Source organism: Amblyomma mixtum, chromosome 6 (genome assembly GCF_055824585.1).
Source record: "Amblyomma mixtum isolate Tamu chromosome 6, ASM5582458v1, whole genome shotgun sequence".
In the NCBI taxonomy this organism is placed as follows: Eukaryota; Metazoa; Arthropoda; class Arachnida; order Ixodida; family Ixodidae; genus Amblyomma; species Amblyomma mixtum.
In genome coordinates this window covers 147,224,820-147,251,168 of record NC_143017.1, presented here as the reverse complement: position 1 = coordinate 147,251,168, position 26,349 = coordinate 147,224,820, and the positions used below count along the sequence as shown (strand labels likewise).

The following is a 26,349-nucleotide window of genomic DNA, read 5'->3' as shown; positions in this document are numbered from 1 at the left end:
TTCAGATGCTTTATCACTCAGATGCTGTGCTGGGTCTTACCATACGCAAGGGGAGCGGTTAACATAAACTTATATGCGTGCTTTAGCGTACCTGAAATAAAGTGTAAATTTATATATCGTGTGACAAGGACTATTACCGCTTTTCCGTATGAAATGATTTCAATTCTCGCCCCCAGAATTTGTTTCAGGCCGCACTGATGATAACCCCACGTAATGAGCATCTAAGAATATAAAGTTTTTATCTCTCTTCCTTCGACTTAAACCAAGGCTCATGCGGTGCATTAGCTGGCAATGGATATTCCGGAGTAAGCTAATCTTTCTTTGTAGCATTAGTAATTCTATTGCATTATTGTGTTTGGCGCAGGTGATTAATGTTTTCGCAGTGAACTAGCAAACATTAAACATTATGCAGCTAACTGTCTTCCTTCTCTAACATACATTTGTTCGAATGCTGAAATGCATTTGGACCGGAGAAAACATAAATAAATAAATTAATTTTTACGCAGATGAACACTACTTTGTTCGTTTTCTGGAACTGACAATCAATGATGGACTTGTAAGAGGGCTTTTATATTATTCGGTGTCTGCTAGCTTACTATCCCAGCTACCTGTATATAAGCGCCAATTCAAAACAACCTATGCGCATTAAACACTGCTGTCACGTGTACCCATTACCCACACTTTTATGCCACACTCTTATGCCGAGTGCTTAGCTTAATTCGAACTTGACGGACCGCCGCTGTCCTGGTGAAGCAAGTGCAGTTTTCCATGAGGTCCTTTTTCTGATCAATGTAATGCCGCTGTGCTACTATATTCCCAATGATATGACTGCAGACACTAAGATGTTCGTTCGTGGTCTATGATTTTTACTTGACAGCAAAAAGCAGAGGCCAACCGAATGTACTCCTTCAAAGTCAACCAGTTTCATCAATTCCTAGTCCTTCTCAAACGGTGCTGGCTGTCCGTTTCTCGCAACAAGGTATGATTTGCCTCAACGTTACTATACTTATGCTGATGTTCTCTGATTTGTTCATTTGCATTTCTGTAGATGTCCGCCAGTACTCTGTCTCTAGAAAATGTTCCAGTTTTTAGAACACGCCAGCTACCAACCACGGTTTTAAATTCACAGATTTGTCGTTCTGTACGAACAATATGGGATTGGCGGCTCGGTCCATTCATATTTGGCCAGCCAGTGTAGTCCATCTATACTTATAGAGTAGTGACTGGCTGAATGCTCCTTACGTGTTCACTTTAATAATGAAGCTACCTGTACCAAGGCCCGTTGGGCCTGCAGGTCAGAGCAGCCAAGCAGGGTCGCCTCCCAGTCCTCCCTGGTTGAGTTGGGGTTAAGGGGGTTAGCAGGGTTGGAGGGGTAGGCCCACACCATGTGGTAGATGTCCGAAGACTTCTCCGCACAGTGCGGACAGCTGCCCAAGAAAGAAGGGTCGAAGTGTTTGAGAGCTGCCGGGCACAGCAAAATATCAGTATACAGGCGAAGCAGAAGCCGCTCCTCCGCCTTTGAGAGACCTTTACACAGGCGAGGATAAAGGCCGTGGCCACATTGATAAAGCAAAACAATATCTTTGAAGGAGTAAGCTGGAGTGAATTCGAGTTCCTGATCGTCGGGGTCAGAGGGGAATGTCCGGTGAGAGAGCGCGCGGGCGGCGGCGTCAGCTGCCTCATTTCCCTCTCGGGCCTCTGCGGACATAGCTGCTTTACCCTGCAGGTTGCCACCCCTCTGCGATTGTTGTCTTACGTCGGATTCGCGGTGTTCATGGTGCTGCTCTTCTACAACATCGGTAGCAAGGCGAGCACGGTGACGAACAACGCCACTATGTTCTTCTCCATGTGCTGCATCTGCGTATTCCAGACTGTCCTTCCCGCCGCCATTGTCTGTGAGTATTGGCAGCCTCCAAAATAAACTTCATGGGGTTGACAGTGATACTGAAAGGAAAATAGCGTTTCTATCTTTAGGTTTGTTCGCACTCGAACTAATGTCCTGCTTCGGGACGTAGCCGTTACAGAGAAAGAGATAGCGTGATTTGCATTTATTCCTCCCTGTCCTTCTGACGAACGGTGTTTATAAATTTCTTGTGGTAGGGAGGTCGCGATGTTCTCAGTGAGGGCCGTCCCAAGGGTGACTTTGGCGGCTGCAGTAAGCATAGTTCTTTGTTCGCACATCTTGGGTTTGAATGCATTTTGTAGCGAGTTTATCGTCATCTGCAGCAAATGTTCTCTTACATGACACTCCCATAGCATGCGCTTATCTTTGGGGTGGCTTCGTTCATGTCGCTGTTCTGAACGCTAGAAGTTAGTACGTGCCGTCGTACTAGCATGCAGCTAATCTTGATGCGCCAATCTTCAAGCACTTCATGTGTTTGTAGCAGCTTGGGGTTGAATGAAATAATGTACATGTGTTTTTAAAATTCTACACCGGAAAAAAGAAAAATCCGACTTCCCTTTTACTATCCGTTTCATTAGCAAAAGAAAATTTAAAAAAATTACCGCCTTAATTCAGAGCGCCCATTACTTTCGTGGTAGATACACAGGTGCACAAAACTGCTGCCTTTGCCTAATTACCACATCCATCCTCTCCTTTCGCGCTGTCGCAGTTCCCATGGAAGTATCAGTGTTGGTGAGGGAGCAGCGGAACTGTTGGTACAGCCTAAAGGTTTACTACCTGGCAAACTACATCGCCGAAGTTCCATTTCTGGTAAGTAATAAAGTATTACTTCGCAAAACGAAAATTATCTATGCCGGCATTTCTTGTAAAAAAAAAAAAGAACCTTCTCGGGCTCTGTTTTTCACTAATAAGGAAACTGTCAACTGTTAAATACCTCCTCTACTTTACTGCACTATTAATACATGCCCAAACATATTCTACTGACTGATTCTGTACTGCGCAACAGTGCAGTTGACAGGAATGTATGGTTATAGACGTATGGTCATTTTTCAGTGCAACGCCGAAAGTACTCAGACGCAGGAAAAGGACATTGAAACAGCGCAGAGCGTTCTTTCTTCATAATAATCTCTCGATATTTACGCAGGTGATTCCTATCGGCATCTTGATCGCCATCGTGTATTACCCGACGGGCCAACCCCTGGTGCTGTGGCGCGTTGCCTGCTTCATGCTCTTCGCCGTCCAGATCTGCTCCGTGTCTCAGGCAATAGCCCTAACTGTATCCGCAGTTTCCAAGCTACAGGTGAGGAACCAGCCAGCTGATCATGCTGGGGATTATACATAGGAATTCAGTAAGCGATAGGTATTTTCTGAGGCCTATGGATATAACAAAGCATTCGTCAAAGCTTCTAGGGTCAAATGGGGATTACACGATTGGAGCTCGCTTTGGAGAAGCACGCAAAGGGGAGACGTTCATCGATGCATTTTATAAACGAAACCCTGCATAAGCAATAGAAGGGTCTTCAGCATTTGTAGTGCGTGCCCAAGCACAGTGGAAACGGTCTTAAATGTGGTTATTACATCAGAGTGCCAAGTGTGGTTAAGTAAAGAGTAACACACTCGTTGTGAGTCATTCGCAACAATAATAAGCCAAGAGTAAAACCCTTCTACTGCCTCTTTTCACGCAGACGGCTGTCTTCATGGTCCTTCCGGCAGTGTCGCCGGCCTTCTTCTTCTGTGGCTTTTTCGTGCAAGCGCACCTGCTCAGCCCTTATGTGCGCTGGTTGACAGACGCGTCGTACATGTACTATGCATACAACGGTCTTCTGCTCTCCATCTACGGCTACGGCCGCGAGCCCCTCGAGTGCGACCAGTTCATCTGCCTCTACGAGGACCCCGCGCATTTCCTCGAGTTCGTCGGCGCTGCGGACAAGAAGATGCACATACTGACCTTAGCTCTGCTCGGGTACGAGTTGGCAGCCAGGATTCTCGCCTTTTTTCTCCTCAAGCTGAGGCTGTCCAGGAAGGAGTGAAGTTACGAGGAAGCAGCGTTGTCTTCTTGTGTTTGTGTGTCTGTGCGCGTAGGTTTTTCAAGTGCTTTTAGCTTCTCTGAAACTGACTGTATAAGCAGTGTGCTGTGCACTCCCGAGTAGCTGTCACTTGTGAACCACGTGCTTCATTTTAAGAGCTGGTTTGAAGCGTATATTTTAAGATTTTTACGACGTTTTTTTTTCTTTTCTCATAGTGCTGGACAGTACAGAAATATCTCACCCATCATATCGCCTAGCATTACTGTGGGCGGAGGCTTTATAATGCCCACGCGTGATTTTGTGCATGACCTTTGTAAATCTGCGCATTCGCACCTGGTTCCTGTGCTAAGGTATCCAGTCACCAGCGGCACACTTTTGTCCTCTTGAGATTAAAGTCTGTTCACTCACTCACTCACTCCACACGAAGCACTGCAATAAGGGAGTAATTACTCATTGACATACACCCGTGCGCAGCCATACGGCTACAAAGGAAAGCTATACAGCTTTCTCAGAAACTTCGTAGTTAAAGAAAAATTCGTCCTGGTCCGGGGTTCGAACCCGGGCCCACCGCTTCACCGGAGCAGTCGCTCTACCAATTGAGCTAACCGGGACGGCAAGCTTATGGTAGGGCGAGAGCGAATTGATCAATAACTCGAAGTGGGAACTGTGTTGGTCAAATGTTTAGGGGAATCCCCCATGGTGGAGTAGATTTGTAATAAGGGAGTAATTACTCATTGACATCCACCCGTGCGCAGCCATACGGCTACAACGGAAAGCTATACAGCTTTCTCAGAATCTTCGTAGTTGAAGAAAAATTCATCCTGGTTCTGGTCCGGGGTTCGAACCCGAAACCACCGCTTCTCTGGAGCAGTCGCTCTACCAATTGAGCTAACCGGGACGGAAAGCTTATGGTAGGGCGGGAGCGAATTGATCAATAACTCGAAGTGGGAACTGTGTTGGTCAAATGTTTCGGGGAATCCCCTATGGTGGAGTAGATTTGTAATAAGGGAGTAATTACTCATTGACATCCACCCGTGAGTAATTACTCCCTTATTACAAATCTACTCCACCATGGGGGATTCCCCTAAACATTTGACCAACACACGAAGCACTGTGCTGTTTCAGTTCCTGCTATCCAGATGCAGAAAAAAAACTAAACCCGTTTATTTGCTTCTTTTATTTGTGATTTGTGATACCCTCAGGGTACAAAGTACATTTCAAAGGGGGTTGCCCGTTTCGGGCTTGTGCACGCGAATTTCATGAAAGGAGTCTTGCAGGGTGCACTCTGGTCAGACTTCGGAAGTCTAACCTGCCGAGTTAAGGGTTGACATTTTAAGGAAAATGCTTGCATTGCTAGCCCAATATTGCGGATGCCCTTGACGCAGGGTAGTATTGAGCCCATGTTATCGAACTTTTCCCTCTCTAGTGCTGCCGATATCAGACCTCCACTCCTGCTTGCTGCGTTTCGCTGCTCTAGAAATTGTGAACTTTTATTCGTCTGTGATTATATAGATTGAAATAATAACTTCGAAAGATTATCAGCAGGAGGATGTGGTTGAAAATTTGTGTAGCGCCTTCATCGTCCCAAAGGCAGAAAGAAATTTGCGGAGACTTTGCTTGAACAAATCATTCTACCCCAAAATTTCTCACGCATTCTTTATACGCGTGGGATCATGAAGATCGTTGTGATGATGTGATGATGATGACGCAAATTTCGTTCATCGCTTTCTCCTGAAATAATAGACATGATCCGTCCGCTGAATGCAACAGGTACGTAGAACTTCTCAAATTTCTGAGAATTCACAGCAGCGATCAATATTGACACTCTGGCTCATCTGACAGCCAATACTACATTGATAAGATGACTCCAATCGCGACCGACATGCAGTAAGAAGCTACGTAGGAAGATGACAGGAAATAGCGACATTCTCGAAGTTCTTGCATTTGACTGTCACCAATTTCAGCGGCTGACATTTAATTTAGACTCCTTATTTTAATAACTCATCAAATGCTGTTCAGAAGCATTCCTCGACTTCCCGCAACAAAAGAGAGCATGCTGAGCACACCTTGTGCACGTGCATGCTAATCCGTAGTCAGTGACGCAAAAGTGGTGCATGCATGTTCCCTAAACGTAACCCTGGCTTTTAAAAAGTTGTGCTTCCTACAATCTTGCCCGTGTTTCCCCAAGTTTTGGCTATATACGTAGTTTGCTTTATCACTGTCTTCCAGGATATAATCTGCGGGCCTTGGAGCCACACTGCACATCAGTGGTGCCTTACACTCTCGCTAACACGTCTGAGCGCCGAAAGCTCCCATTGTAGTCGCCCTGTGCTCTGTACACCCTTCTCGCTCGACTTCTGCCTTTCTCTTCTAGCCTATATTCGAGCTGCAACAGCAGTCGATTTCGGTTTGCGGCCTGGCAATCCCGAAGAAAACGGAGCTTTCTGCAAGCCGTTAGCATGTGATAGTTTCTTGCCTCCAATTGATTGCAAGTAACTTGATCATAACCAAGTTAGGCACCCGATACGCCTACTCGTAAGCCCTTGAATCTCGCATTGTTAATATAAATGTACTACTTTGACTCTCCAATGTTTGCGGCCGGTCTCCTTTTTGATGATGAAGTCGTTTGCTCGGCGCACGCAGGACACTCGCCGCTCGACCACAAAACTCTTCTTCTGTGTGCGTATGTCACCATCCTCCACCAAAGCACCAAAGGTTTGAAAGACTTGCATTTTCAGATAAAAATAAATACCATTCGCGTGCTACGTACTGAACACGGTGTAAAATGGTGTTGAGGATACAGAGCCCGCGCCGTTAGAATATACGGCTCCTTGTTCGCCTTGCCGTCAGGAGAGCAGCCTTCTCTGAGCGGCCTATTTTCTAGCCCTATTTGTACCTGTTACACGGTTAAGAACTGGCGCGTCGATTACAAAGCAGTGATTCTTGCCTGATGTATTCTCGTTTTTCTTTTGTCCCACTCGATTGTTGACTCCATGATTTGCTGCCACCCCTTGCATCCGTCACAACGCGTCCGGTCTAGTGCCCTCATTTCAAAAAAGGAGCGTTTACTACCCTTGTAAGCCGTTGTTGCGCTGAATAGTACCCGGCTGGCCAAACTTCAAGAAACAAGCTCCGCGCGATAGCATCTGCGTTCTATGGCAACGGGGACAGCTCATGTATGTTTTGGATTCCGTTTTCGAAGTTTCAGCGCTCAGCTGGTAGAACACGCTACGATCACGGGCCTGGTTTGGAGGGGCGACAGTGGTACTCTATCTGGCCGCTGATGTCTAGCACACAGACACTTTTCACCAAGGTACTGAGTCATTGCCTTGCAATGCATTCAGTCAGTGCATGGGCCAGTGGCCTAAACGGCCGATTATACACAACTGGCAAAGTCGAAACATTCATTACGATAATGCGGTACTAGGGAAGAATTGAAGCATGTGAATTTGGCATCGCTGTAAACCACGCATAGACTGTTGTGCCTGTCTGGAGGCAAGATGGCGGCAAGGAACCTACTGGTCGGTGTTCGTCGAAGAGCAATCAAAGCCACCCTAACCCCCTCATGTAGCGCGGAAGCAATTATTGCTTGTAGGAAGGCGGTCCAGGCAGCGAGCGTGGCGAGTGGAGACGCCAAAACATACAACTATTGTGAGGTACAGCGAAAGTAATTGTTAGGTCACCGTTTCTGCCTGTGGCCGTAGTCCCTTGAACAGTACGGTTGACCGGACCCGAAGGGAAGCGAGCATACCAGCAGTAGCTTCCTCCTCTCCGCCGGCATGACCGCGTGCTCATGAGAATTTTGGATGTGGGTGGTGACCAATGTCGGCAAAAGCCGAAATTGATTTGACATTTGCGCAAGAGCAGGAGTACCCGGCTAGCGACCTAGCAATCGGGGCATGTTAGAAACAGCGGAGAAATTTGTGCTAACCGTCACTCTCGCCTGCCCTATCTCAACTATCACTCTTAACGTGGAATGACGCAAATATTGCGCATAAAATTGTTAAGCGCAAAATGCTTTGAGCTCACATTTCCGGCGAATTTGGGCGAACGTCCGAAAACTGCGGGAAACTTGAGATCGAGCATAAAGCTCTACTCGAGGCCGGACACGAAGTCGAACTTATTCGAAAACTTCCGAACTTCTCCGCCCCAACTGTATACCGCAGGAAAAATAATTCTAGGGGGGGGGGGGGGGGGGGGGCGATTACAACATTCTTTAATGCGTTAATAGTTGCGGTTGATTTCTGAGATTGTTTGAAAATTTTTTTTTACATTAATAGAAGCATAGCAGATGATTCATTCAGACATTTGACATGCTTGATTTAGAAAATTTTTTATTTGTTCACTATTTTTTCAACGTTTGAAGCACGTCTTGTTTTGGAGGAATGGTCTTCAGACTGGTAAGATAGCGGCGAACGCCGTGTTATGTAGCCATAATAGTCACGTCACTGATAACCAATGAGAAGTGTTGAAAGGTCACGTGAGTGTTGGCGTCACGATTATGAGGACAATTCAGAAGAATGATGACGTCGTTATGCTGAGATTCAACGAGGAGCGTTGCATGAGTCACGTGAGCGGTCACTACTTAAAGTGATCTACGAGCGATCTGTGGCCCGCGTACAGTACTACCGACGCCGCTCAACCGGCGAGCGAGCCATATAAAGTTGCGCTTAAGATTTATACCTAGAGTGGGATTCGAACCACCGCCGGTTCAAAAAGAGCAGCTTCATTTTCGGAAGCCTCGGACCTCTTGGCCACAGCTGCAGCATATCGCGCTCTGTGTTCTAACTGGTTTCCTCTCATGCAACTGCTTTAAAGCGCTGTCTTTGTCATCCTTGATCCGTTCGTTTTGCTCTTCGAAATGCCAACGCTAGCGGAGAGCTGTTCAGCTGGAAGAGATGCGGCTGCCCGGTTGGATGTATAGAATACGGTGAAGAAGGCGGCCCGTTCAACAAGCAAAGACACAGGGTGCGGATAATATCACGCCAGGCGTCCTAGAATGCGGTACGCCTTTCCTGCAGTGAATTTCACGGCAAAGAGACAGGATGTAAATTTAATCTGTGAATATAAATGGCGTAAATTCTTCGAGGCGATTTTCAGTGGCAGGTACATGAGGGCTCCTTTTGCCGCGATCACCAACTGGGCAAAGAAACTGCTAATCAACCTATCATCACAATCAACCAAAGCATATCCACTACAGGACAAAGGCTTTCCTGATATCCCTCTAATTAGTCCTGTTCTTGTGACTGCAGTTGCCACTTTGTGCCATCAAACTTCCGAAAATTATCCTCCCACTTGAATTTCTGCAACCTCTGATACGCTTGCCTGCTCTTGGCATCCACTCTTTTACCATTAAAGACGAGCGATTAGTTTGCCTTCGCATTGCATGACCTGCCCATGCCCATTTCTTCTAGGTTTCGGCTAGGATGTCATTAAGTCGTGTTTGTTCTTTGATTCACTCTACTCGCTTCCTCCCTTAACGTACACCTATCAAATTTATTTCACAAATTTCTCTAAAAAAATTGATGCCTTTTCGTTACCCACCTTGTCTACCCGCAATAGGAGAGTGCTGACCAGATTGGACTGTTGTGTACTTTCTTCTTGAGGAATACTGGTAGGTTGCTATTCATGACCCGACTAACTACCAAATGCACTCCAACCCATTCCCATTCTCCTGCATAGTTATTTCACTCTCATTGTCTGGGTCGGCGGTGACTATCTAGCTGCTCTCAGTCGATGTTTTCCTCTACAACTAGCAATACTTCGCTGTAGTTCACAATCTGGCGTGCCGTTTCTAGACTACCGGAGACAGCTTTAGATTTCGTCATATTAATTTTTGAACCAACCGTTCTGCTATGCCTGTCTGGATCGTCGTCATGCTTTTCATTACGACCCAGGAGTTACTTAGCAAGGCAATGTCGTCAGAAAATCGGCGTTTGTTAAAGAATTCACCATTAACCATTTTTCGCCACTCTTTTCAATCCAGTTCCCTGAATATCCTCTATAAACACGCAGTGAATAGTACTGCAGGCATAGTGCCGCCCTGCCCGACCTAATTCTTGATTAGGATTTCATCACTTTCTCTGTAGAGGACCGTGGTTCGTATGCAGCCGCTACAGATATTTTTCTGTACCTTTGCACAGGTCTTTCCTCCACCGTTGTTCCGCAATTCCTGCATGACTGCCGAGCATTTCACTGAGCCAAACGCTTCCTTGCAATCAATAAAGGCTACATACAGGGGTTGGTTATATTCTGCGCATTCCTCTATATAGCGATTGAAGATGGATGGTCTAATGTCATGTAGCCTTTCTGAAAGCTAGCACGGTCGTCTGGTAGGCTGAAGTCAAAGGTTAGTCCAGTTAGATTAACGATTACCAAGATAAATACCCTGTAGACATGTCCTGGACATTCTATTCCTTAAATTATGTTAGCGTTCTTGAAGATTCCGGTACGCTCGAGACATGCCGTATTTAAGTGGACCATTGACAATATTCATCTGTGACCATATTATTCACGCAGGCTTGGGATTCTTTCAATTAAGAAAGACGGTGTAGGAATGGGCAAGCGTGCGGGGTGTGCGGCACATGTCTTTGTCATGTGTCTTCCGCAGGAACTGTTAAATATCTTGGAATTTTTCTGTGCAGAGTACCTGAAACACTTCCAAGGCAGATACTCGAGCAGTTCAGGAACTTTATTGTGGTTTCTAAACAACGAAGATATGGAATTTTTAAAAAAATCCCATATTTCTGCCCGAAGGGATTTTCTTGTATACGGGTCGTGGCAGGGCACGTTGAGGAGGTAAACGCCAGAAGTCGGCGCTGCAATACAGTGTTTAGAAAGCCACGGTCAAGAACTTGACGTTTGCTCCCAGAGAGAGAAAGAGAGAAAGATAAATGGAAAGGCATGGAAACGGAAACTATGAGACACCCAGAATGCTACCCTACACGTGGGAAGGGTAACGGAGGAGAGATAGAAAGGGGAGAGAGGAAAGGGAGATCACTTTTTCACGTGTCCGTTGGCCAGTACGTACAGGATACACAGGGCACACACTGAAAGTTCACAGCCTTGCACTCAGTCCTGAGTCCTTCAAAAACTTGAAAAGACTTGAAAGTTTTGATTCATACAGTTAGCTTCATTCGTGCTGCCTCCTAGCAGAACCCGAGACTCGGGTATGAGCGAAACGCAAGAAACTGGTCGGCTAAGTTGCTTCGGTTGTGCCCATGAGCGCATCCACGTCTCAGTTTATGTGCAGAGTGGTTTAGCCGTCGTGGAATCCACCCAAGAAAAGATGTTGAAAAGAGAAAACGAAGGCGTGTCACTATGCACTCGCATTTGGGTCGTCATCTCGAGCAAATCTTGAGCATCTTGAGAGAGATACGTAGGCATTGTCCAAATATCAATCCTGCAGCTTCCAACATTAGTTCACTAGACACCGTGCCGTTTGCAGAGCAAGCGTATGGTATGCTGCCTCGTTCGTCTCCTCAGAGTATTGCACTTCCAGCCTCTATGACACTCTTCACAACGCGCTCTCTCTCTTAATAACGCTCGTCAATGCACAAATTGTCTAAGGGTACCCATGATCACCTTTTCTTCGACAGCCTAAACCTGAGAAGAAAGAAGCCTAGGATGCGAGCCACAATTTCCATGGCAAGGAGGATTAGAAACACTTCGAGGATTGTCCTGTTGCCGCCCTTGTAACTTGCCAAGAACTCAGCAGGGTCGTCGTGTAGGCAGATGAACTCCTCGCACGGAAGCTTGGCGCGGCCGTAGCCGTAGGCTGCTACCAGTAGGCCGCTGTAGGCGTGGTTGATGAATGACACTTCGCTCAGCCACCGGATGTAGGGGGCCACCAGGGGGCTGGAAGCGAAGGCCTCGCAGAACATGAACGCCGGGGACACGATGGGGAAGGCCACGGCAGCCGCGGACTGCGTGTAAGCGCAAGATAATGGTTCAGGGCAGGACATAGCAGACAGAAAGTCGCCACTGAACACATTTTGGACGCTTAAACCATCCTAACGCATGATATTTTGTGCTGTTCTGGAAAGACTGGAAAGACCCATACTCTTCTTAGTCTTCATCATCATAATCATCTACGCCTACTGCTATTCAAAGGGTTCTCCCATCGATCTCAAGTTAATCCTATCTTGCCTCTAGCTGAGCAACCTTATCTGCGCAAACTTCCTTACCTCATATGTACAACTGACTTTCTACGTTCGCGCTATCTTGGAATCTATTAGGTTACGCTAAAGGACCACCGATTACCTTCTGTCCGCAGTGCTCGTCCTGTCCATGGCCCATTTCGTCTTCATGGTCTCATCTGGGATGCCACCAGCACGCGTTTGCACCGTGACTCACTCTGCTTCCTCCTGTCTTTTAACGTCACCCCTGTCACATTTATTTCCTTAGCTGGCTAGGCTGTCTTCGATTTGATTTCAAGATTTTCGTTAAACTCCAAGATCATTTCAAAGAGGTAATACCTGTATGAAGGGCTTCTTTAAGGTTAAACGGCGTTGCTGTAACCAGTGCTGTGTCGTAGGGCTACGCTCAGGCCGATGCGAAAGGGTGATTACTCATTCTACTGGAGTCGTAATAATAAACCAAGGAGTTCTTTTGCGACAAGTGGGGCTCTTAAAAAATGCGCCCTCTGTAGTGGCATGATCATGATAGTTTTGGCCCACGTATGCCACAAGTGCTTTGAAAGTTTGGAGGCGAGTAGGAGGAGTCAGTACAGCTACAGTCTTGTTTACGTCGGGCGTGCGCGAAAAAGTCTGTAAAATTTCGAATGCGCAGTGTTGTATTGTTAAATTCGCCGGTTTCTTGAACGTGTGTGGCTCGGAAATAAGCACTCTGTTTACTCTGAAGTTTGCATCTAACGGGAGGCTCTGTTACCGGGCAAACGTTATTCTCACCAAATTAAACTGTTCTTGTTTGCGTTGAAAACTTCGCACGGCTAACGAACAGAGACGGCACGAAACAGGCGCGGAAGCACAGTGGCGGTTGCTGATCGGTTAGGAACATGGAAAAGTGAAAAGTTGACAAGGACGGAGTTAGTGGCACGTGAGGTTTAACATACCGAAAATGTACCGTTCTTACCAAAAGTAACCAGGCTGCATGACACTTCTCAGTCGTGCAGTGGAGCCCTTTCGTTACCCCAAAAGGCAAAAATATCTTCAAAGCGAAGGGTGAGGGTTTACCTAACCATACAAATAATGAGCGCCTGAAGGGTGCCATAAGTGTCCGGCTACTTACTTCGTACACATGCTTATTATATGGTTTAACAATGAAACTTCAATTTGTTGAATTCTTTCTATTTATTTGGGCCCTAAGGCCTCTACGTTCATACAGACCCGATTTTGTAGTTGGTGCAACCAGCCTTAAACACGCCCCAAGAACATGCAAAGCTGTTTGGTCATACTAGTTCCGAAAATACACTTTAAAATCTGGCCATTCGTTGTGGACACTTCATAGAGGCCAGCAGACATAGGCGCCATCTAGCAGCGGTAAATAAATGTCGCTGTTCGTAGTCATTACCTTAAGACACGGTGAATTGTATTTCTCTTCTTAGGCTCTTATTTATCTTCTTGGTCTAATTTATTACAAATTTTTGTTACTGCATCTGTTTCGCTGATTTTGTTAGCAATATTGAGGCCCTCTGTTATCAACCGTATCGATGTTTGCGTCTTCTCCGAGTTTACTTTGAAGCTTTCAGGCGTCGCGACCGTCTGCCAGGATCCTAGTTTCGAGAAAATCATATCGCCTAATTTCAGTATAGGGTCCCTATAGGGAGTATCGCAAATGGTAACGTCGAACGCTCCGAACAGTAACATGCTCTAAGACCACTGAGGTAACCCCCTAAGATATCGACGCCGCTAGCACCGGATTTGCTATCGCTACGGAGAATAAATAAAATGAAGATCTTGTGGCGTCGCATAGCGGTATTCAAAGCACACAACGGTCCATAGTAGAGAGAGGGTGCGGTAGATGGTCCTTGGCGATCACAAAATGAACAAGGGAGGGGAAAACCTCAGGTTGCTAGAGCCAACGTTTCGACAAGGGGACTTGTCTTCGTCTGGGCAAAGCGTTCATCATCGGCAGGGATTAAATAGGGCCTTCGCTCCGAGATGGAAGGCCCCGGGGGTGGGGAAGGAAAGTGGTGTGGGAGGGGATGCGTGTCAGGAAGGGGAGGGAGGTGAATCATGAATCGTTAGGCTGCAATAGTGGAACAACTTATATCCGGGGGGGGGGGGGGGGGGGGTATAATGAACAAAAGGCTTTGAAGGGGCTGCGACGGGGGAAGGGGATGAGGCGCTGGGTGAACCTGCAAAACTCAGATAAAAGGATTAGTCAGCGTGGTACAGGAAAATGAGAACAAGGAAAAAAAAAAGGAAAAAAAAGGCTGGCACTGGAAGGAGAAAGGAAGGGGGGCATTTCCAAGGAAGGACAAGGCAGGGGGGGGGGGGGGGGGGGGGGGGGGGGGGGGGAATGGCTCGTGTTCAGAGAAAGCCATATTCCCATTAATGAAGGTATCGACGCACTCTTAAAAATTCTAACTCAAAGTTTTCACCCGCACGAAACTGAAGTGTACCTCACGCTACTTGAATTGGTACTGACACTCAACTACTTTGAATTCAATTCTTCTTACTACCTTCAAGTATTTGGAACAAGCATGGGCACTCCCTTCGCACCCACCTACGCGAACATTTTTATGGGGCTACTAGAATCTAAACTTCTAAATTCATTTCTAAAAAAACCACTCATATACCTGCGGTACATAGACGATATTTTCATGATATGGGAGCTTGGGGCTGAGACCCTGAAGGCATTCGTCACACATTTCAATTCATTCCACTCCAGCATTAAATTCACCTTCAACTCCTCGAAAACGCAAGTCAATTTCCTTGACACCACTGTCCATTTAGAAAATAGCAAGCTCAAAACCACACTTTACAGGAAGCCTACTGACCAACAACAATACTTAGATTTCACTAGCCATCATCCAAGACACTGCAAACAAGGTATATTCGTAGGACAGGCAACGAGACTAAGAAGAATATGTAGCGACGACGATGACTACCTGAAACACCTCCACTCGCTAAAAAACACACTAATCACCAGAAACCATCCACAGACAACCCTTAATAATGCGTTCCAACGAGCAACCACTTTGAAACGAGATGTAGTTCTTAAAAAACGAACAAAAGCTAACAGTCAACGACCTCCTGCACTTATAACGAAATACTCAAACGCGCTTCCAAACATAAACAATATCCTGCGGAAATACCACCCCATTTTAACTGGTAACGACCGTCTCAAGAAAATATTTCCCGACGCACCAAGGGTAACATACAGACGCAACACAAACCTGAGGGACATCCTGGTGCATGCTAGGCTCGGTAAGAAACCACCACCGACAGTAACTTCATGCTCTCGACCTAGATGCAAGACATGCAAACATTTACAAAGGGACACTACGGTTAAAAGTACGGCAAGCGATTTCAGTTTCGATATAAAGACCAGTTTTGACTGCACATCGTCCAATATTATCTACATGCTCCAGTGCTCCTACTGCCAAAAACAATATATCGGAGAAACCGGACAAACAATGAGTGCCAGATTAAACGGGCACCGGGCTGACACAACACGGAATGAACAGAAGGCAGTGTCGACCCATTTTAATCAACGCCATCACAAATTCGACGAACTCAAATTGTTCATTCTTCAGTCAGGCTTCAAATCGACTAGGGACAGAAAATACAGAGAAGCATTCCTAATCCACAAATTTAAAACACTGCAACCAACAGGGATCAACATGTCCAGAGGAAACCTGGAATCTCTCAGGTACATTCCAGGGTCAGCATAATTTTAAATTAACAAATGTCTTGCACGTGGTCAGACTATTTCCTAGAACCTCACATAAGTATACTGTCGCTCCTTGCACCCTTCCCACGTCATATCTTCCACCCCATTTCCGGCCTTGTCACCCTCTCCCTTTTGTTCACCTTTTTTTTTTTCTCTCCTAATCCCCTGCTACCAGTTCTCGGAAACCATGACACTCCTGTTACCCCCTCCGCCCCCACTTTTTGGCTTTCTCTGAACACGAGCCATTCCCCCCCCCCCCCCCCCCCCTGCCTTGTCCTTCCCTGGAAATGCCCCCCTTCCTTTCTCCTTCCAGTGCCAGCCTTTTTTTTTTCCTTTTTTTTCCTTGTTCTCATTTTCCTGTACCACGCTGACTAATCCTTTTATCTGAGTTTTGCAGGTTCACCCAGCGCCTCATCCCCTTCCCCCGTCGCAGCCCCTTCAAAGCCTTTTGTTCATTATACACCCCCCCCCCCCCCCCCCCCCCCCGGATATAAGTTGTTCCACTATTGCAGCCTAACGAATCATGATTCACCTCCCTCCCCTTCCTGACACGCATCCCCTCCCACACCACTTTCCTTCCCCACCCCCGGGGCCTTCCTCCTCGGAGCGAAGGCCCTATTTAATCCCTGCCGATGATGAACGCTTTGCCCAGACGAAGACAAGTCCCCTTGTCGAAACGTTGGCTCTAGCAACCTGAGGTTTTCCCCTCCCTTGTTCATTTTGTGAAGCACACAACGGGATGGTTGTGTGCACCAAGTGACTTGCCTGCACGGTGCACATTGCAGACACGGCCAGTGCAATGGCTTGACAGATGCCGCACAGCTGGACGCAGAAGAGCACCATGACGGCGAAGCGCCACAGGTCCAGTGGTTGCCCTGTCGGATAGTAGATGGCGCCCAGGAACAGCGAAATGGGCAGCACCTGCGATGGGAAGCGAAGAGTCGCCATCGTCTAAGCCACGCCCATTCTTCCAACGTGCTCCCAGAGGAAAGGAGCTGAACACCGTGTCATGACGGGGTCGTAGAAAAAAAAGCGAAGAGGCGCTGAAGACAACGTCTAATTTTTATTCTAAGTAAAAAATCTATTGATCTCTGGGTGTGTTGACGTCTGTCCGGCGACAAGAGACGCATTTATTATAAGGAAAAAGTGTATTTAAAAGTTTTTCGCCACTCGATTGCAACTCGTACCGTTTACATCAAAATGGATACCGTGGTCACTGTTTGGAAGTGAATGGTGATGTAGCTTAAATTCAGAAACCTGAGCAAAAATAACTTATGAGGTCACCGCAATTTGCTTTCATACTCAGTGATAATGGCGACAGCTCTATTTCATTTTTTTTTTGTCCTTTTCTGGCTGATAAAACCTCTGTTTTCAACAAAAGTAGCGCCTTTCTCGCTAGAATGCTGCACTCTATTGGTACGAATTAAATTCATTATGTTACATCTGACATGGGGCTTTACGCTAGCCTTATCACTTGAAGTAAGCTGTCAAAGCGGCTGCTTGCAGACGGAAACAGCAACGTCTATGAGGTTTGAAGCCCGTTTCTGCGACGTTGAACAGTATCTAGGTGCCAAAAGGTGTGTGTGGCATGCACAATAGAACTCGAAATATGAAGAACGGGATATATATCCTGTTCTTCAGTTGACAAGGGATACATATCCAAGCAGCTTCAATGATTGCTACGCGTTGTGCCACATGAAATAGTGTGAGGCTGTTGGACTTTTTCATTCATGCACAAACATAAGATTTGCACAGTGCAGTCACCAGTGAAGTTCTTTTACCGAACAAAGGGAGATTTTTGTATTTTCCTCAAGCGAACGATTTGGGCACGGCAACAGTGCAGCTATATGACAAATAAACAGTAGAAAACGGACTCAAAACTGCTGCAATGAACAAAACGTTCCCGATCACAGTCATAAGTGCATTTGTTTAGCTAACTTATCTCCCGTCTCTCACTTCACGTTTTCCCTTATAATGCTTCGCCTTTCCTTCATTTATTGATTAATAAATTAATTTCGGTAGGAGCTGGAAACTTACTCGGAAACTTCTCGTACGTTCTTGCACATCGATACATTCAAAGATCGCACTCTTTCCGCAGCGGAATATGCATGAGCGATTTTCACAGGTTTATGGTTGGTTGGTTGGTTTATGGGGTTTAACGTCCCAAAGCGACTAAGGCTATGAGAGACGCCGTAGTGGAGGGCTCCGGAAATTTCGACCACCTGGGGTTCTTTAACGTGCACTGACATCGCACAGTACACGGGCCTCTAGAATTTCTCCGCCAAAGAAATTCCAGCCGCCGCAGCCGGGATCGAACCCGCGTCTTTCGGGTCAGCAGCCGAGAACCATAACCGCTGAGCCACCGCGGCGGCGCTCAGCGGTCCGTCCGTCGCGTGCTGTAAGAGTGAGTTCAACTAGCCTTAATCAAGATACTCGAGATGTCATCTTCGGCTATGCTAGCAGTATGAAGAAACAGATTTCGTGCTTTCAGAACATGCTTTGCGGTCATTACATCCGTTCTTTTTCAATTAGATTTCGCTGGGATGCCTGCAGTTCCGTATGAATACCTGAGGCGATTAACTTGGACACCTTACTTAACGTTTTAGTGCGCAATTGCACTAATTCGATGGGCACCAACACCTTGCAAAATCGCCCGTTGTTGCGTTGTCTGTCCGCAGCTGGCTTAGCGCGAGCGCTCCGTCCCGCGGCACTGCCTGCTCATCGTGGTCTCTTATGTGGCACAAACTCGGGCATTCGCACTGCAGTAAACATTTTGTGCAGCTTTTATTTCAGTCGAATATCAGCAGTGACACCACTCGTTGAATGGAAACTATAGAAATGGTTGCCCAATGTCGCTTTTGTAAGCTGGCGTCTATGATATAACCTCCGCATAACTCAACAACCGCGGCGGTGGCCTAGTGGTTGAGAATCCGCCTCGCATGCGGGAGGTGCGGGGTTCGATCTCCAATGCCGCCGGGTACCCACCGGTGATACGATGGGTGCAAGCTTTCCCCTGGCCCGGTGCTCGGCTTAATCGGGGTGAAATGCTTGAGAAATGGGTCTGTAACCCCACCTTGAGCAAAACGAATCTACCTTGTGCCATGGCGCCCTTTGGCCGCAGATGCCCTTTCGCCCTAAAAAAATCATCATCATCATTATCATAAATCAACACTCCTGGCGTACTGACAGCAGTCTTACTGGACTTATAATTGGACGGATAACAATAAGTTAAATTGCTACTCGGGTAAACTAGTGTGCCGTAATCAAAGCAAGGAAGGACAAACTGTGCGTATTCTGGTTCCACGAGGGACATTTCTAGGACACGCTGGTGAACTAAAGTGTTAGAGTGGGCCAAGCCGGGAAGCAGAGTACAAAAACTGCAGGGTGCTGAAGATGTAAAGGTTGGTACAGGTACGCAAAACTTTGAGAAGAAGAATAAGGAAAAAACTTACGACGAACGGCAATTCCGCGAAGTAATAGGCGAGGTAGTATATTTTGAGGCTGTACCAACAATTTCGCTGCTCCCTTATTAAGACAGACGCCTCCAATGGAACTGAAAAGAAACAAAGAAAGGTCAGACAGTCCAGTTCTGCAGCCGCGTTGTACAAAACGGAGTATAAAAGTCTAACATAATGAGTTCTTTTAAGCAAACTGATGTTATACGAAATTCCTGCTAAACCATAGCCATTGATCAAAAGCTAGAGGTCAGTGCACATATATTATGGGCACGAAGTCAGTTAATAGAATTTTAAAACTAAGAGTGCCCCAAGGGCCGATTCTTGGATCTGCATTATTTTTGTTATTCATTAACAATATTGTAAATATTAAAAACATCAGAAAGTTCACTTTGTCGGAATGGAGACGGAATTCTACAGGCCCGTGTACTGTGCGATTCCATTGCACGTTAAAGAACCCCAGGTGGTCTAAATTTCCGAAGCCCTTCAATACGGCGTCTCTCATTGCCTGAGTCGCTTTGGGACGTTAGAACCTCATAAAACCAAATTAAAATACAAAGTTCACTTTATGTGCAGACAGTACAAATGTGGTCTTGTCTGGCGCGGACATAGAAGAGGTGTCTCGCGAAGATAGCTAATAGTTATCCGGCCTTGATGCGCGCCTTCGATTCTAATTGGCTTCAACTGAACACCGGTAAAAGAAAATACTCTTCCGTCCAAAAGCCACCAATCTAACTACTAACACCATCATTGCCATCCCCATTATCATCATCAGCTTGACTGCGCCAACCGCAAGACAAAGGCTTCTCCCATGTCTCTCCAATTAACCCTGTCCTTCGCCTCAAACTTCCCAATCTCATCCGCCTACCTAACTTTCTGCCGCTCCCTGCTGCGCTTGCCTGCTCTTGGAATCCACCCCACTAACCCTAAGGACCAGCGGTTATCTGGCCTTCGCATTACTTGCCCTGCCCATTCCTTCCTTCAAAATTCAGATTAACATCATTGAGCAATCTACATCAATAAGATTTTTAGGGATGTTATTTCAAGAAAACTTATCGTAGACGTCTATCATTGACACGCCGCAAAATGACCTTGGACAAGCTGTTAGAATTTTAGATAAGATGCGATAGCATGCCCCAGGGAAAAGAGAAATTAACTGTTCCCCCATATATTCACGTTACTACGGCTGTTTGTTAGTATGGTGTACAAGGAATTCTTTTTACTTACATTTACTTTTCTTCCCTGCAAAAACGAGCGACGCGGGCAGGCAGTAATTTACAGCTCTCAGAAGACACTACATCGCATTTTGAATCTAACAAAACGTCACCTATACATGAACTGCGCAAGATACGACCTGTGTCTGGAATTGAACGTTTCAAACAGCATATCACACAAAGCGTGGTCTATACAAAAGCTGCGCCCGAGTGCTGAATTTCGGGAACCGAACCTAATCGTCCTAATGCCCGCTTTACTAAATGGGTTTCCTGAAATCTTTGAAAAGCTGGATACTGGTACCTCCACCCTGATGCTTAAACGGTCGCTCAGACATTTTTTCCGTCAGAATAGTTGCCGTCTAGGCAAGAGCTTGAGCGATTGATGTGTTGAAACGATGGACGTTGAAGAAAAAAACGAGGAAACGAACAAACAAACAATAAAGTACAGTTAAACGAGGCAAGTGATAGACCACATGCCTCTTTTACTTATTTGCGCGATAAATGTCAGATTTCTTTTACGCGTTCGTGCTGCTTGTCAGTTACGACAGCAGTTCAATTATGGCTTAGTTCTGCTGTCAGCATGCCTACAATGCTGATTTTTCTCTCGAAATATTGCGTTATTAATGGCAGATGAACCTTCTTAGTCGATTTTTTGCGAATTGCATGCAGGTAGACCTAGCGATATGAACTGGAACCCTGCAAATGATACCGATTACGCCCACAGAACTTCAGTACAACACACAACGAGAATGCACCTGACACCTTTTGTATTGCTGTTTAAGAATGATGACAACGCATGTTCTCGGTATTGAGTGGCTGGGCTTCAGATATATATGCGTTTTGTATCACGGAACTATACGTCGGCTCCTAGAAAATAAGACGCGAAGATATGCAATTTTTTTCAGGATAGGCATGTGTGGGCGACTGCACGCTCTCTAGACGTCTGCGTGCAAAACAAACGTCAGTACTAAAGGAAAAATTTAGGGAACTGGTTATCAGCGACGTGAGTAAATATACTGAGTCAACAACTTTGCAGGAGATAAAAATATTCCCAACACCGATCGTTAGCTTCTGGTCATCGCTATGTGCACGGGCTTGAGCGCCTGCCGACCTATAGAGCCTGTTGTGGCACGTGAGCAGCACCTGGGCTATGGTAATCGTTCCCCCGGGGAGGGTTCGCCTAGATAGAACAAAAATTCTCCACAACATCAATTACAAGCGGAGCTATTAAGGGCCGCGTACTAGCCCCGGTCGGCCCGTCGCAGCTGCGGCAGCCTCCCCATCGATGCCGCGGGCGCCAAGGTCACATGACTTAGATGCTTATTTTTCTGTTGATCTATTGTTTTTCTTCACGCCAAGTACGCGCACTGTCTTAGGTCTTCTCATCCACGATGGTAATTAGCATTTTTCTCCTTTATAAAGAGCGAGAGTGCCGAGCGATAACACATCAAGCACACATTAGCCTCCAGATTGTTGGAATGTTGCTTCAGGAAAGGCCTAAAGAGACATGGACCCCCTGTGGCGTCACACGGTGCACTGGGTACGCCGTAGGTGAAGGACGCAAGACGTCAGTCTGTGTAGCCACCGTTAATTATTTGTAGTGCGAAAGCAACTATTTTGGACATTAGGAACGACGCTATGGAAGGCTCCGGACAATGTTGGACCAAGTTGTTAAACGGGCTCCGAATTTTTGTACATGGGCATTTTTTTTTTCTTTTTGAATCTGTCTATGTGTGGCTGCCGCTGCCGTAACGATATGGAAAGATTATTTTTGCCTAGCAGCTAAGTGCTTTAGCCACCGAGCAACCGCTCCACATGCGTTAATATTGCTTTTCGCTGTCTGCATATTTGCATGCGGCGGTGACATTTTAAAGTTAAGTTCGCGGCCACGTATTGGCCAGGCTAATAATCCGCATAATGCTAAAGCATAATGCAGGGGTGTCCAGACAGGGACATGCAAATAGCCACAAAAAAAAAAAATCTTTCCAGTGAAGAGCCATAATATAAACGGGGCGTGACAATTTCATTTTTTTCTTGTAATAAAGCTGGTGGTAAAAGTCAATCCCTCTGCTCCAGTGATTGTTAACCGTGCTTCTGCATTGCGACGCCCATTCGTGAAGCAAGCACCTCTTCTAGAACAGAAGGGAAGCTGTCTTTAGAGGCGGAAGTGGGAGGGGGGCACAGATGCCAGAGAGTCGCGAGCCACAGTTGGCCACCCCTGGCATAATTAATAATATAATGTTCTTATAGCCTGCCATTAAGAGGGAGCAACGACACCACAAGCGATACGTTGAAAGTTGTTAATCATGCAGGTGAAGCATGCCGAAATAAGTAGCGAAAAAATCTGAAAGAACTTATTTCTGCACCTACCCAAGATTCAACCGCTGTCACCACAAGAGCGACACAGAGCTTTTTGCGCCGCCTAGTGTCGGCAAGGACCCCTTCGGAGGTGAGTGCAAGTGATATCGGAACACTCTGATAGCTATTTACGTGCCCCTCGTGCCAAGACTAGATGAAAACTGTTAACGTGCTGTGAATAACGCAGGCCATTAATAGCTAATAAAAGGAGAAGCTGTGAATAACTCACACAACCAGAGTATTTTAACTGGTGCGTACCCGTTAGCAAGCACATGAACAAATGCGAAAGTGTACCAGTGACTTCCTGTAACTGCTCTTTTATTTTCAAACGTGTCCTCTCCAGGCGTGTGAAAAGCCTCAGCAAGTATATGTAACGTATTTAACTTCTTCCAATGCATACTTGTCGAGTGCAGTGTACTCACATACGAGCGTAGTAGGGAATACGGTCTGTAGCACGCAGATGCACACCACGGCCAAGTAGAGTTTCACGTTGTGCACAACCAAGCTGGCACGGCTGCCGATGTCGTAGAAAAGAATCATGCACATGATCGCAAAGGCCGCGTACGCCAGCACACGCATCAGTGTCGCCACCTGCGAGAAGAGTAGGACATCATATAACGAGCATATGTCTACCAGGAGTTCCGGAAAAAGCACGTTCCCGCACAAAATTTCCCCAGACGAAAATGCCCACCTTAAAAAAGTTCCCATTTTCGAAGCAGAAAAAAAAATGTCCCCAAACGTGTGCCAGCAAACGTCCCGTAAACCCATGTGATTTGGGCATCGGCCTCGCATCCGCCTCGCATGCGGGAGCAGCGAGGTTCGATTCCCAGTGCCGCCGGGTACACACCGGTTTTTGAATAGTCACAAGCTTTCCCCTGGCCTGGCGCTCAACTTATCTTACGTTACGTTCGGACCGGTATGCAGTGCGCGCTCTAAACTGGGTACTTGTCCCCACTGGTGCTGTGCTAAACGTAATGGCTGCAGAAGTGCTTTAATTGCGGACCGTTCCCCAGGAGACTAATGCCAGAAGCTGCCCTAGAAATACTGGACGGCACTGATGCACAGTATACAGTATAGCCCGGTTATAACGAAGTCGGCGGGAATCGGAAATCACTTCGCTATATCCGCTATTTCGTTATATACGGACTACAAAAAAATGCTCAGAACATCGGCATACCGATTTATTGCCGCTGAACGAAGTCGTCCAGCGTCCCCTACAACGCATACAACATCCATACAACAGCATACAACGATCCGCGATAACGATAAAAATGAGCCACGCTTCCAACATGCACAATGCTGCCGCGCTTTCTCCCTGCCTTGCGCACTGCGGCACCGAGATAAAACAAAGCGCGCGCTGCCACACCTCCTGCAGACTGCAGTCCAGCCGTGGCGCCGACTGCCTGGGAGAAATAGAGAACCGCGATTGGCCAAGACGGCCGCTCTCTGCGACGTCATCGAAAAAAAAAAAATCGTCTCTGTTCTTTTTTACATTTTTTTCCCCTGCGCGGCGTGCTCTACCGCTCTACGCCGTGACGCCGTTCAAGGACGGCGCAACACGAGGCCGGCGTGCCATGCGATGCAGTGAAGCAACCTTTCGCTCCGCAGGAGAGCAGACGACGCCACGAAAGGACGCAGTCAGCCGATTTTGCTCTTATTTTCGCGGAAAAAATCGCCTCAAGGACGCAAAAATGTGTTTATTGGCAGATTGTTTTTCGGTTGGTATTAAATCTCTTCGTTATATCCGCTGACACGCACTTATTTACTTTGTTAAAACCGGACCAAAATGTATTGAAAATGCAAAAATGGGAATGGGAAATTGAAATCCCTTCGTTATAACCGCTATTTAGCTGTAAGTGGCTTCGTTATAAACGGGCTAGACTGTATTTCTGAAACAGAGCTAGAACACAGTAACTTTCCGGCGAACGCCTCCCACTTATCTCTCTGCGATATGCAGCGTCCTCTTGATGGACGGCATGGGACCAGCAATCGTGCAACAATGTACACCAGTTTCCCCCATCCGCATGGAAGTGACTAAGCAACAGATTCCGGGTGTTCATGCCCCCGCTGGAGCTATGACAAACGTAATGGCATTCATCAAGTACACTGAGGGCTGCTGAACTGAGCAGCGATCGGTGTCATAATCACCTTTGAAGTTCTTAGAGGACTCGGGCCTTATAGAACAGTGGTAGAGCCACAGTTATAAATCAGTGACCCGGACGAAGGTATTGCCGACAGGCCACTGTAAGCCTAATCCCGCCTGTACATTCTCACCACCAGCACCAACCATGGGGCGTCCATAAAAAAAAATGACGGCGGAGGAAAGGGAGTGGCCCTGGGCAAGTGCGTCTCTGGATCATTCGGCGCTTCAGCGAAGTAAACAGCCGAAGGGCTTTGTCATATGGCTTTTCTTGGCATGGCCTGCACTACATGGCCATAGTGTGATCTGGTACTGCAAAATACTTCCTGCTTACAACTGTTATCAAAGCTAAACGAAGAAACCAATAAAGAAGGAAACTTTTTGTTAAGTTGGTTCCCGAAGAATTTATTTTTTTGTAATTTTTCACTTCCTTCACTTTTGTTCTGGGGACGCATCTTCATGGGACATTTCTTGCGAGTACATTTTTCCTACACCCGCCTACCATACGTCAGCTAGAGCATATGAAATGCCCGAAGTGATAAAGAACGCGCAAGCAAATAAGTTTCGGCTTTCTCGGCGTACGGTTCACGCATGTAACAGTGATTACACTCAAATATAGCGAACAAAAAAATGCAGCATGCACAGCTTGGATAAGAAAATTTGGGGGCTTTCTTAACCACATCCTTAGAATAAAATGCGATAGACTGCTATGGTGTTTACAATGAGTGTCTGATGTTTTCCTTGCGATTTTCCCGCAAGAACTGCGGTTGGGACCGGTTTCAGTGCCCTTACCCCGTAGAACATTTTAATATCTTCCATTGTATTATTACAGGAGATTATAATGTTCCGACCGACTGGTTCACCTTTATCCAACCACTAATTCATCTTAATCCATTTTCTGGGGTGGGTCCACTTCGAAAATTTTGGGGGTCCTTTGGAATTTTGGGGGTACGCCAACTTCCAAATTTTTGGGGTTCACCTGCCACGATGGGCAGGTTGGGAAGGCGTCACAGAGTCACGTGACCTGTTTCAACCAAACAGAAGGGGGTCCACCAGGTCAGGTTGTGTGACCCCTCTCAACAACCAATCGGGGAATTTCGTTAAGGTGAAACCGAAAACTGCACGGCGACAATATAGATACTACCGCATCAAAAAGTCTAAAACCAGCGAGGTTGCTGTTGCATTTTATAGTGGGACTAGCAGCGCAGAAGGGTACTGGTTACGAGAAGGGGCAGAGGTTAGAGGATTGGGCCCGAGTTAGTGCCCCATAATAATTTGCAGCGCTCAGGGTGCAATACCAGCTGCATTGTACGTCCTTCCAGAGGCCACTATGGCGTCACAAGGTTAGTCCGAGAGTAAGTACATTTCGGCGGCCGCTGTCGTTGAACGGCTT

The 26,349-nt window shown here is 46.6% G+C and overlaps 2 protein-coding genes across 3 annotated transcripts in view; one reads left to right on the top strand and one right to left on the bottom strand.

Moving 5' to 3' along the window:
- Nucleotides 1-4,517, top strand: part of LOC149340704 (ATP-binding cassette sub-family G member 4-like) — a 34,564-nt gene extending 30,047 nt beyond the window's left edge. The window contains exons 9-13 of the mRNA XM_089549535.1: nt 878-979; nt 1,727-1,895; nt 2,613-2,713; nt 3,048-3,203; nt 3,589-4,517. Coding sequence (XP_089405661.1) covers nt 878-979; nt 1,727-1,895; nt 2,613-2,713; nt 3,048-3,203; nt 3,589-3,933 — 873 coding nt within the window. The 3' untranslated portion in view covers nt 3,934-4,517. The remainder of the gene's footprint in view (nt 1-877; nt 980-1,726; nt 1,896-2,612; nt 2,714-3,047; nt 3,204-3,588) is intronic.
- A 6,085-nt stretch (nt 4,518-10,602) lies between these two features.
- Nucleotides 10,603-26,349, bottom strand: part of LOC149340703 (ATP-binding cassette sub-family G member 1-like) — a 36,777-nt gene continuing 21,030 nt past the window's right edge. For both annotated transcript variants that reach the window (XM_089549534.1, XM_089549533.1), the window contains 4 exons: nt 23,239-23,407; nt 19,242-19,342; nt 16,555-16,710; nt 10,603-11,855 (listed from right to left, as the gene is read on the bottom strand). In XM_089549534.1, the coding sequence (XP_089405660.1) occupies nt 11,511-11,855; nt 16,555-16,710; nt 19,242-19,342; nt 23,239-23,407 (771 nt within the window). In that variant the 3' untranslated portion in view covers nt 10,603-11,510. The remainder of the gene's footprint in view (nt 11,856-16,554; nt 16,711-19,241; nt 19,343-23,238; nt 23,408-26,349) is intronic.